The sequence below is a fragment of the Balaenoptera physalus genome (genome assembly GCF_965194825.1).
Source record: "Balaenoptera physalus genome assembly, chromosome: 1".
NCBI lineage: Eukaryota > Metazoa > Chordata > Mammalia > Artiodactyla > Balaenopteridae > Balaenoptera > Balaenoptera physalus.
This window is the reverse complement of record NC_138882.1, coordinates 195,550,605-195,563,577: the sequence shown is the minus strand read 5'-3', so window position 1 is coordinate 195,563,577 and position 12,973 is coordinate 195,550,605. Positions and strand designations below refer to the sequence as shown.

Genomic DNA, 12,973 nt, shown 5'->3' with positions numbered 1-12,973 from the left:
TGCAATGATTTAAATAGTCTGTCCCCAACATCTAAGATACCTCACGAGATTTTCCTGTTTCTCAATTTTCTGATGCAAATTTTAAAAGAAAACTCACAGCCCCTCACTTAGTTAAGTGTTTACTGATAATGCACACATAAGACACTTTTACTTTTCACATTTTACATTTATGGACAATGTAGTATAATCGTCTTCTAAATTACTGTTTAACTCCAATTTAAGCATATCCCCTAAAGCACTAGGACAATGTAAAAAATGTAATCATTCTTACCAGAACTAAATTTATACAACGATCGTACATTAATTCTGTAAATAGAAAAAAAAAGATACAAGATATAATCTATACATAAAGTGAATTTACTTATTAGCCTTACAAAGGTCTGATCACTACGAGGCCCCCAGCTGATGTTCTATAAGAGGGAAGAAGAGTCTCACTTCCGTTTACTACCTTTTGAAAATAAAGGTTCTTATACTTTTCAAATCACAACAGAACCTAAACATGACTTCATAAAGTCACTGATAGCCAAACGCCACATACACTCAAACTGAATTTCTGGGAACCCATGTGTCATTCTAGGAAATCCACGCTAAACCCAGACATCACGGCAGTGGAAAAACCCCCAAGATGGTACCATGCTGGTGTCTTGTCTGATGCCCTGTGAATGGTTCCAACACCACTCCAGCACGTGCTTCCCTGATTTCCCAAGACCCAAAGCCAGTCCTTGAGTGAGTGGGGTCATAATAGGGTTAAATGCATCCAAAGGGATTTACTGCCTAACAAAAAATCAAATATGTACCGGGACTTCCCCAGTGGTCTAGTGGTTAGGACTTGGCACTTTCACTGCTGGGCTCGGGTTTGATCCCTGGTCGGGGAACTAAAATCCTCCAAGATGCGAGGCGCAGCCCAAAAAATAAGAAATAAAATTTTAAAAATTAACCATGTACCTGAGAACAACAGGAAAGTACTCCAGCCCCATGGACAGATTGCAGAGAGCACAAAAAGTAAAAAACACATTTTTTGTAAGCCAGCTCCATCCTCCCTCCACAGAGATGTGCCTCATCAAGCAGGTAGCAATATCAATAGCAGAAAATTCCGCAGTCTGTTCACCTAAACCCATCATTCAGAAGGCACTACTTAGTTTTACCATCATATGCAAACTATTTATGGTTGCTATGCAATGTCACATTTTAAAATTACTATAAAGAATTTACATTTCAGGGCTTCCCTGGTGGTGCAGTGGTTAAGAATCCACCTGCCAATGCAGAGGACATGGGTTCCAAGCCCTGGACCAGGAAGATCCCACATGCCGCGGAGCAACTGAGCCCGTGTGCCACAACTACTGAGCCTGCACTCTAGAGCCTGTGTGCCACAACTACTGAGGCCCGCACACCTAGAGCCCATGCTCCGCAACAAGAGAAGCCACCGCAATGAGAAGCCCGTGCACCACAACGAAGAGTAGCCCCTGCTCGCCGCAACTAGAGAAAGCCCGCGCGCAACAACGAAGACCCGACGCAGCCAAAAATAAATAATAAATAAATAGATAAATAAGTTTATATAAAAAAAGAATTTACATTTCAGAACACATTAAAACATCTGATAAGAAGTATGGTGCTGAAAGCAAAGCTGCAAACATACTGTTACTGTGCTGAATAATTTAAAACCCAGACTTATTTTATTTAAGCTATCATATGAATACTATTTCGTGCCTGTTAAGAAAAATTCTTGAACTAGAAGGGAACGTGAATCTCAGTCCACCTCACATTTCTAGCTAACAAAGCACCAGAGCAGGCCTAGAAGACCCAGGGGCCCTGGCAGCACGGGCAGTGGGAGCCAAGGGAGCCCGAGCGGGCAGTGCTGCGGGGGGCGGGCGGGGGCCCAGGGAAGGCAGAGACCGACCGCCTGCTGCCCAGCTCCGTGCTGCCCAGGGCCCACCTCTGCTGGCTGGCACCTGCCTAGGAGCGGCAGGAATGTGCTTTCCGTCCCCCACCCCATTCCCAGCATCTCCCAGCCCCGCCCAACACGCAGCCCCTGCTGCGTCTCTGCGTCTCCTCCACCGCGAGCCGGGCGCAGCTCAGGCTCCCCTGCTTCCTTCGAGGCTGTGGGATTCTGTCTTCCCACCTGAAGGCAGCAGCCAAGGTTTGTCTGTGATGTGAAAAGTGGGCCACGAGAGAGAAACCCCTACGGACAGGACGCATAACTACACCCTTGCTGACAGTGGGAGAGATGTCCTAAGCGACAGCCCAGGGAGCCGAGGTCTTGTTCTAGGTGAGCAGAGCTGCCTTAAGCTGCTCCTCTCAAAACCGTCAATTCAGACAGCCTACAGCTAGCATCTCCCCACAAAAGTTACAGGAAGTAAAAGCATGACTCATACTCATCAAAGTATATTAATTTCTTCTGAATATGTCTTGACTTTTGCAAAACAGCTCTGTGATTCTTCCGACACCCAACATCTCTGCTGAGCGGTTCTGCTGCGGGTAACGGGGCGGCCTGCCTGCGTTCCGACCAGGCGTGGCACCCAGGCCAAGTCCAGGAACTGGGGCCATTCTCCCTCTATCAGCAGTGCTCTTGGTTTCGCTCTACAAACCCCTTATTTGTCTTCCTCACCCCTGTCTACCGAGCATCTGCTGTGGACAAAAGACGCTGTGGCTCCATCCTCCAAGACCAGAGTCTAAACGAACGACAGACGAGGCCAACCTCACAAGCCGGCTCAGAAAAGTCTATAGGGTCTCACCACTTGGATTCCTGACTGCTTCAAAATCACATAAAAGGTGATTCACAATCTACTCTGAGGTCATAGCTGACTTAGGACCCCTTGCCGTGTAATGTCACATGTGTCCTCACCACCCCCCAGGAGGAGGTTCAACTGATTGTCCACACAGTAAACAGGAGGAAAAGGAGTCACAACCTACCCGAGGTTCACAGTCACAAACGGCATTGGCCACGGTTCTGATTCAGGCCAGCTCCAGAGTTAACCATGCAGGCCCTCTAAGCAATCCCTAACTGTCTAGAAATCGTCAAGGGACCACAGGAAGAAATTTCACTCCCTTAATCACCTGCTCCCACACGTCATTCCAGGAGGACAAGCTCTCCGACAACGATGCAATGGAAGTTAACACCTGGACACGGCCTTCTGCCCCAGCCGGGGGGAGCACTGTTTTCTCCCTAATGGAGGTATCCCATCAGGGGCAAGAGATCTTAGGTTCTCCACTTCTAGAGGCAGCATCTTAAAACTGCTCTCCCCACCAAAAAAAAAATTTCTTTAATGTAAATTGGTGCAGTCACTATGGAAAACAGTATGGAGGTTCCTTACAAAACTAAAACTAGAGTTGCCGTACAATCCAGCAATCCCACTCCTGGGCATGTATCCGGAGAAAACTCTTAATTCAAAAAGATACATGCACCTCAACATTCATAGCAGCACTATTCACAATAGCCAAGACATGAAAGCAACCTAAGTGTTGCTTAGGAACACTTAGGAATGGATGAAGAAGATGTGGTACATATATACAATGGAATACTGCTCAGCCATAAAAAAGAACGAAATAATGCCATTTGCAGCAACATGGATGGACCTAGAGATTATCATACTAAGTGAAGTCAGACAGAGAAAGACAAGTATCATATGATATCACTTATATGTGGAATCTAAAATATGACACAAATGAGTTTATTTATGAAACAGAAACAGACTCACAGACATAGAAAAGAAACTTATGGTTACCAAAGGGGAAAGGGGATGAGGAGGGATATATCAGGAGTTTGGGATTAGCAGATGCAAACTACTATATATAAAACAGGTAAACAACAAAGACCTACTGTATAGCACAGGGAACTATATTCAATATTCTGTAATAAACCATAATGGAAAAGAATATGAAAACGAATATGTATATATAACTGAATCACTTGCTGTACACCAGAAACTAACATAACATTGTAAATCAACTGTATTACAATTAAAAAAAATTAAAACTGCTTGGACCATTAGTTCGAAAATTGAATGCCATCAGTTCAGGTGAGCTGCGATTCAGGTTTATGAGTTGCCAGGTGTCACCTCCAGCCCCCAGGCTCATAGGACCCAGTGCCTAACTCATCTCAGCTCCTACCCATCTCCTCCAATCAGCTCATCGCTCTAAGCAGGCGCTGTCCGATACAACGGGAGCCACATGTGGAATTCTTAATTTTCCATCAGCCATATTATAAAAGTAAAAAGAAACATGGTCACATTAATTTTAATAATATATTTATTTAATCCAACCAAAAACGTTATTTCAACATGTAATCGATATAGAACAATTGTAAGTAGGCTATTTTGCACTCATTTGTCGCACTAAGTTTTCCTTGTTTTGTTTTTTTGGTGGAGCCATGCGGCATGCAGAATCTTCCCTGACCAGGGATCGAACCTGTGCTCCCTGACTTGGGAGTCCTAACCACTGGACCGCCAGGGAAGTCCACACTAAGTTTTTCAAGTGCAGGGTGTATTTATAGTTCAATTTGGGCGAGCCTCATTTCCAGCGCTCACCAGTCACATGTGGCTAGTGGCCACCAGCTATTGTAGTGGCCAGCACAGCACTGGGCCCTTCTCATCTCTTCACTCACACAGCAGGCACCCAACTAGAGGCTGCCCGACCCACTTCAATATCCTCCTAAAAGAACAGGAACTAGGCTCTCCCCACATGGAACTAACCCGTTTCCCAGCTCAGACACTGAGCGAGATGAGGTGGTCTTCCCTGACCCCGGTATCACCTCCCCTACGTCGCCTTACAGATCAGCTCGCTCACCTACCGGATGCTGGCAATTAGGAGTGACAGCAGAAATCACAGCGGGAGGCGTGAGGTCCTCTGCAAGGGGCAGCTCAGGGAGTGGGATGGGAAGACAGGGCTGAGCCAGGGCTGGACAGCAGGTGTGAGTTACCCTCACCCAGGTCGCCATTCCCTCTGGAGTCACAGGAAACGGCCAGTGACCCTTTCTCCTGAATCCTTCTGTGTGATGCACTACAAAAACCCATCTGTTCTTCCGTCCTGTTCTCCCGCTACAGCTGACCTTGCTTCCCAGGTCGAACACAGAGCCTAGTACATACCCCTTCAAACCCGTTGAGGCCACACAGGAAGTCCCACTTGAATGATTTCAGAGCCAAACTTCATACATAATTGATGCTATCCGAGAAGTGAATGGCACACACCCAGAAGGAAGGTCTAACTGGGAAAGGTGGCAGGGACTGGACATCAACTGCACACGACAGAGGCACCTCTGAGAGGCTGTAACCCTCAAGTTTGGGGGAAACTCTGCTCTCAGCCGTGCCTCCTGCACTCCAGTATGCAGATGTAATCTTTCTTTTACACTCACTTCCTGCAAACTACGACGAGCGCTACTGGGTCTCCCACGTGCCTCTGCACGTCCAGCCGGCCTGCGCAGGACCGGCTGGCGGAGGCAATGTGGCTGCACCTGGCTGCGGGCCGCACTTCTGACTTCCAGACCCCACTCTCAGCCCCAGGTGGCCTCCACCGAGTTGACAACCTCTCTCTGCCTCTGAATTTTGGTCTGAAAGTGGAAACAGTAACACTACCTACCTCACATGCTATAAGGACTCAGTGAAAATCCACATAAGGTCCTTAAAACCTGACTGAACCACAGCAAATGCTCACTAAATCGAACTTGTTACAAAAGCAGTAATAGGGTTTTCCACTTGAAATGATTTAAGTAACAGAAAACTTCTCCCTCACCGGTCACTCTTCCGACCCAGTCAGTGGAACAGGCCCTCCGCACAAACAAAAAATGTGGGCGGCAGCAGCCACCAGGGTGATACAGGGGTTCAGCAGGTAGAGACAGGGGTTCAGCAGGTAGAGACAGGGGTTCAGCAGGTAGAGGCAGGGCCTGCTCCTACGCTAATTGCTCATTTAGCTTAAAAAATATCTTTATTGAAGGTAAATAACACAATAAACAATTACAATTTGATACACTCTGACATATCATACACCTATGAAACCACCACCTCAGTTAAGGTAATGGACACATCTACACCCCCAAAAGTCTCCTTGTGTCCCTCTGTAACCCCACCCCCGACGCCCAGGCAACCACGAATGTGCTTTCTGTCACCACAATGAGTTTGCATCCTCTAGAGTTTTATACACGTGGCATCGCACAGTCTGTGCTTTTCTGTGGTCTGGCTTCGCGCCCTCAGCATGGTTACTTTGAGATGCATCCATGCTGCTGCATGTCTTTACATGGACGTCTGCCGCCGTTTCTCTTGGGTAAACATCTAGGAGTGGAAAGGCTGGATCATACACAGCAAGCAGACGTTTAACCTATTAAGAAACTGCTAAACGGTTTTCAACACGGTTGCACCATTTTTCATGCCCACCATCAGTGCATGAGAGTCCAGCGCGTGCACACCCTCGGCAGCACGTGATATGGTCAGTCTTCTCCATTTTAGCCACTGTAATAGGTGGTTAGTGGTGTCTTGTGTGTGTGTTTTTTTAAAATAAATTTATTTATTTTATTTTTGGCTGCGTTGGGTCTTTGTTGCTGCACGCGGGCCCCTCTCTGGTTGCGGCGAGCAAGGGCCACTCTCCGCTGTGGTGCACAGGCTTCTCACTGTGGTGGCCTCTCCCGTTGGGAGCACGGGCTCTAGGCGCACGGGCTTCAGTAGTTGTGGCGCACGGGCTTAGCTGCTCCGCGGCATGTGGGATTCTCCTGGACCAGGGCTCAAACCCGTGTCCCCTGCACTGGCAGGCAGACTCCCAACCACTGAGCCACCAGAGAAGCCCCTTGACATGGACCATTTTTAAAGTCATTATTGAATTTTGTTACAATATTGCTTCTGTTTTGGTTTTTTGGCCACAAGGCATGTGGGATCTTAGCTCCCCAACCAGGGATCGAACCTGCACTCCCTGCATTGAAAGGCGAAGTCTTAACCACTGGACAGCCAGGGAAGTCCCCTCGTTGTGGTTTTAATTTGCATTTCCCTGATGGCTAATGATTTTTCACGTGCTCATTTGCCATCTCTCTATATTCTCTGGTGAAGTCTCTGTTCAAATCACTTGCTTGTTTTTCGGGTTGTTGTTTTCTTAATATTGAATTTTAAGAGTTCTTTACTTATTCTGGACATAAGTTACCTAGAAGACGTGTGATCTGCTAGTATTTTCTGCCAGTCTGTGTCTTGTCTTTTCATTCTCTTAACAGTGTCTTTGAAGGAGGAGATATTTTTAAATTTGATGAAGTCCAATTTATAAATGTTCTCTTTAATGAACTGTGTCTTTGATGTCATTAAGAAATCCTTGCCTAACCCAAAGTCTCAACGATTTTCTGTTTTCTTTTAGATGTTTTCTAGTGTTAGGTTGTGTCTGATTCATTTTGAGTTAATTTTTGTCTATGGAGTCAAGTTTACCTTTTCCATATGGATATCCAACTGTTCAAGCACCTAATTCATTCATTTTACTTTTGTTTTTTAATTTAAAATTATTTCAGGGACTTCCCTGGTGGCGCAGTGGTTAGGAAGCCGCCTGTCAATGCAGGGGACATGGGTTCGAGCCCTGGTCTGGGAAGATCCCACATGCCGTGGAGCAACTAAGCCCGTGTGCCACAACTACTGAGCCTGTGCTCTCTAGCCCGCGAGCTACAACTACTGAGCCCGCGAGCCACAACTACTGAAGCCCATGTGCCTAGAGCCCGTGCTCTGCAACAAGAGAAGCCACCGCAATGAGAAGCCCACGCACCGCAACAAAGAGTAGCCCCTGCTCGCTTCAACTAGAGAAAGCCCGGGTGCAGCAATGAAGACCCAACGCAGCCAAAAAATAAATAAATTTTTAATAAATAAATAAATGAATAATTTCAACTTACAAAGAGTTGCAAGAATAATACAAAGAACTGGACACCCTTGCCCAGATTCACCGCCAACACTGTGACATTTATTGCCCCCATTTCATAAAAACATATTGGAATTTTTTTCTGAATTGTGTGGCCTCACCTTTATCTGTATCATCTGCTGATATTCCAACCAAGATTTGATTTGCAAAAGGGGCTCTTCTGCTGTCTACTGAAAGAAGTTGGAGAAACACTGCTCTTGTCCAGAATGTGGACCATCATCTCTGGGACCTTAACCCTTCATGCTGAACACTGGATGAAGACTTTGAAGAGAAAACCCTTCTCTGGATCAATTTGTTTGAAAACAACTTTGAGCTTAAAAATGAGAGTTGGGCAAAACTGTAACAAAAACCAGGTTCTTAAAAAAAAGAAACCCTGAAGAAATTTAAATACTGTACTTTAAAAACTGGTAAGAATCAATTACATCAAAATTACCTTAATTCCGAAGTGCTTCCGGTCTGGTCTCCAAAACATGTAAAATTGTCTGCAACAGAGAAAAGGCTGTATTTGCATTGATTCAGGTTGTGAGGCACAATATTCCATACATTTTAAGAAGCACATAATTCCGCCCCTTCCCCATCACCATTTCTTGCCCCCAAATCACTTTACTTATTAGTACTTTGTATTAACTTAGTGGTAAGTTTTTCGGTGTGGAAAAGAAGAAATCTGATCTCAATTTCTTTAAAAAAAAAAGAAAAATCCTTAGAAATGCCTCAGGGAAAATACCTTGAATTAAACTGAAAAGCATCAGGGGGAAGGGGTGTTTAGAATCCTGTTACTACAAAAATTATAGTAACAGCAACAGAAAAAAACACTGCAATTCAAGAAGCTTCTAAGAGTAACCTTCCCCAGACTTTCCCGTCTGGCCCGCAGAGGATCTCATGTGAATGTCAAAGAAGCCACGGGCTGACTGTTCCCTAAGTGCAGGTAAGTCAACCTGGGCACATCTCCAGCCCATTCCTCTGGCCCAGTCCAGCTGCTGCGGTGCCGTCCAAAGATGTGGCCCTGGGTGTCCAGGAGGCCAGAGCAGCAGACACAGCAACAAGCCTCTGGACTTGCCTCTCATCACACTGCAGCCAGTGCGAAAAAATATTTACTTCTAGATTTCTTCTGAAATACCTGCTTGTTCTTTCCCAGAAACTAAATTTCAATACACTTAAAGATGTTCTGGGTAATCTCTCCAAAATACTCTGTGAAAAGGCCGCTTTTGGACATTTCACAGGTTACCTCTTGTCTATTGATCAATTCTCTATTACGTTTACAAACTCAGTGCATGCCTCTAACCTGGGGGTCAGGAGAGGCATCAACAAGCTGACGTCCCCCAGTTGAACTATGAATTCTAAGGCATTTATTTATAACAAAATAGTTTTGTTTTCGAATTATGCTCGAATGCTGCTTATGTTATTAGCAAGCACATACTTTTCTGACAGTAGAAGTGGGCATGGAAGAAAACAGTGTGGTGGTTCCTCAAAAAGTTAAAAACAGAATCACCATACAACCCAGCAATTCTACTTGTAGGTATACATCCAAAAGAACTGAAAACAGGTATTCAATACATGTACACATATGTTCACAGAAGCACTATTCACAACAGCCGAAAGGTGGCAACAGCCCAAATGTCCATCAACAGATGAATGCATAAACAAAATGTGGTACACCCACACAATGGAATCTTATTCATCCATAAAAAGGAATGAAGTACTGATACACGTACAACGTGGATGGTCCTTGAAAACATTACACTACGTGAAGAAGCCAGACACAAAAGGTCACATATTGTATGATTCTGTTTATGTGAAATATCCAGAACACGCAAATCCACGGAGACAGAATGCAGTAGCTGCCAGGGGCTCTGTGTGCGATGGACAACTGCTCGACGGATACAGGGATCCTTCCGGGGTGACAAAAATGTTTTGGAATTAGGTAGAGGTAGTGGCTGCACAACACGGTGAATTACTAAAATGCCACTGAATTGTTCACTTTAAAATGGTTTTGTTATATGAATTTTACCTCGGGGTGGGGGGAGGAATAAGTGCTGTTAAAGGTACTTGAAAAAACCAAACCAAACCAGTGGGTGTGGAAGAAGTTGAAGACAGGGGCAAACTACGGCTCTCGCCCCCATGAACCCTCTGAGCCGGGCTCCCAGGAGTGCACACCCAAGGCTTCATGAAGCCATGAAACTGAAAGCCGGGGAATCTCAACCTTGGCACAACTGATGGTTTTTTTTTACATTTATTATTTTATTTATTTATTTATTTATTAATTATTTTCGGCTGCATTGGGTCTTCGTTGCTGCGCACGGTCCTTCTCTAGTTGCAGTGAGCGGGGGCTACTCTTCGTTGCGGTGCGCGGGCTTCTCACTGCGGTGGCTTCTCTTGTTGTGGAGCACGGGCTCTAGGCGCGCGGGCTTCAGTAGCTGTGGCACGCGGGCTCTAGACCGCAGGCTCAGTAGTTGTGGCTCACGGGCTTAGTTGCTCTGCAGCATGTGGGATCTTCCCGGACCAGGGCTTGAACCCGTGTCCCCTGCATTGGCAGGCGGATTCTTAACCACTGTGCCACCAGGGAAGCCTCACAACTGACATTTTAGATTGGCTTGTTCTCTGTGGTGGGGGCCATCCTGTCTTCTGTAGGATATTCAGCAGCTGGCCGGCCTCAGCATCCCCTTCCCCAGCTGTGACAAACCCAAATTTCCAGACACCACTAGATGTCCCATGGGGAGAGCAATACTAGCCCCAGGTGAGAGCCACTCCTTTAAGGAAACTGTCACAATCACCCCGATCTCCAAATGTAAGTCCTTTCACGTATTTTCCACATCAAGAGACAGACAGAAGAAAGTAAAATAGAAAAATGTATCATCGTTTGCTCTAATTCAAAGGCCTAGATTGCCTTGTGGCTCAAGGCATGAAACAAAGTTCAAGCTCCCTATTCTTTGGAAGAGAAGACAGGGAGCTAACTCCCAGAGAGCACTGACCCTCCAGCTCACAGAGGATGCTGAGAGCACCACCAAACCACCTCCTCCTGATTCACACGGACAGCTGTCTGGACTCATTTCTAGCTAAAAATAAGACCCAAGTGGGGGTCTTTTTCTGACTGCCCAGCCCACAGAACCCAGCACAGAGAACAAGACCACTGTCTTAGCAGCACACATTCGTGTGATCCTAAACTAGGGGTACCACTTTTACAGAAAATCAGAAAACCAGGGATTTAAAAAACCAAAGGCTACATTTTACAAAGCTACCACACCTACTAGAGGCAAAAGGTACAGTGGCAAGTGAGCCCCACCTTTAGACCCCTAAGGGCTGAGCACGCTAGACTGATGAGCCTGGCTGACGGGTTTCCAGGGCCCACAGGGGAGGGGGCAGCGCATGGCCAGACAGTCAGGAGAAAAGACGGTTCTCAGGCAGCAGGCTGGCAGGGAGGACACTCCATGGTTACTCTGAAGCCCAGCCACGAGGGGTGCTGCTATAGAGTGGAAGTCAGGGGTGGCATGAGTACATGCTGAATTTTTCTGTTTAACGTTCTTAGAGAGAGACCCAGCTAGAAAGAGAAGTTGGAGGAAGATACAAACCTAAAATTCAAGAAAAAGGTACAACCGTTTATAGACCAATTTTTAGTCAAATTTTAAATATGTGAAATAAAATTCAAATCACAGATTTAACAGAGTAACAACTCTATCATGATTTTTATGAGCAAACCAAACACTTTTAATATTCCAAATAAACAATGCCTCGCCTACCCCGACACTGCTTTTAGACCATCTTCCTTTGGCTGGTGGCAGCCTCCTGGAAGGAGGGCATGAGCCCTGTATCCCTCCCTCTTATCCTCTGTACACGGTCTGCCTATGCAAACCCGTGCCGCACAAAGCTTCCAGACCACTCCCTCACAGAGGGACCAGACAGCCGCACACCACACCCTCCCTGCCCAGTACTGCTTCAGGCTGCCTCTGGCTGCACCTCAAACACTAGTCTTTAAAGTCTACCCAATACCTTGGCTTAATTTTAAGTGATTTATGGGTCAAATCCCTTGACCATCCATTCACTCAACAACTACTTCCATGCCTATAATGTGAGATAGTGTGCTAAGGCTGAAAACACATGTCAACAACCAGGTATGTGAGCCACCTACATGGGTCTTACCGTCTAGTGGAGAAAGTATGAAAAATTATCCTATGAGGTACAGAGAGAAAAAAGAGAGAGGGACTGTACCAATACAAACTAAACTAATAAAAATCAAGAAGGGCTACTTTCTACAGACCTCCAATTATAAAATAAGACATGGCATGTAATATACAGCATAAGGAATACGGTCAGTAATTATCGTGATAGCTTTTGTATGGGGACAGAGGGTTACTAGTCTTATTGTGGGGATCATTTCATAACATATACAAGCGTCACACCACTGTGTACTGCACCTGAAACTAACGTAATATTGTACATCAACGTCCTTCGGTAAAAAGGAAAGGGCTAGTTTCACACAGAGCTGTGTGGTACGGGCACAGTTCTGGAAATGCACGCACAGGCCAGGACCCCGAGGTTCAGAGAGCAGAGCGCTGAAGCAGGTGTGCAGCTGACCCGACCCTGGCTCTGGGGTCAGAGGGAATGGGCCCTGCCCCCAGCCCAGAGAGGCCACTGCACAAAAGCTGGGGTGGACTCTGAGCCCTTCTCAGTGGCCAGGGACACCACAGTCCGCTCAAGGCGCTCAAGAGCCAAGGCAGTTCTATTCCCAAGATTTTTTTTTTTTTTTTTGGCTGTGTTGGCTCTTGGTTGCTGCACGTGGGCTTTTCTCTAGTTGCGGCGAGTGGGGGCTACTCTTCGTTGCGGTGCGTGGGCTTCTCATTGCGGTGGCTTCTCTTGTTGCGGAGCACAGGCTCTAGGCGCATGGTCTTCAGTAGTTATGGCACGCGGGCTCTGCAGTTGTGGCACACGGGCTTAGTTGCTCCGCGGCATGTGGGATCTTTCCCGCACCAGGGATCGAACACGTGTCCCTGGCGTTGGCAAGCGGATTCGTAACCACTGCGCCACCAGGGAAGCCATGTTCCCAGGATTTTATTAGGCTAATATCCTTAGAGCAGATTTTAAAAGATGGAATTATTATATGTCAAAGATTAGG

The 12,973-nt window shown here is 46.2% G+C and overlaps 1 protein-coding gene across 4 annotated transcripts in view; it reads right to left on the bottom strand.

Moving 5' to 3' along the window:
* The window catches only part of GNB1 (G protein subunit beta 1), a 99,148-nt gene that overhangs the window by 40,704 nt on the left and 45,471 nt on the right, over positions 1-12,973 (bottom strand). For 2 of the 4 annotated variants that reach the window (XM_082418279.1, XM_082418282.1), the window contains exon 2: positions 8,300-8,348. The exons of 1 other annotated variant lie outside the window; for it this stretch is intronic. Coding sequence is in view for 1 of the 3 variants with exons in the window: in XM_082418282.1 (XP_082274408.1) it covers positions 8,300-8,338 (39 nt within the window). In the remaining 2 variants the exon portion in view is untranslated. Of the gene's footprint in view, positions 1-7,967; positions 8,180-8,299; positions 8,349-12,973 lie in introns of those variants that run through there. One more of the 4 variants, XM_082418281.1, reaches the window with a different exon arrangement.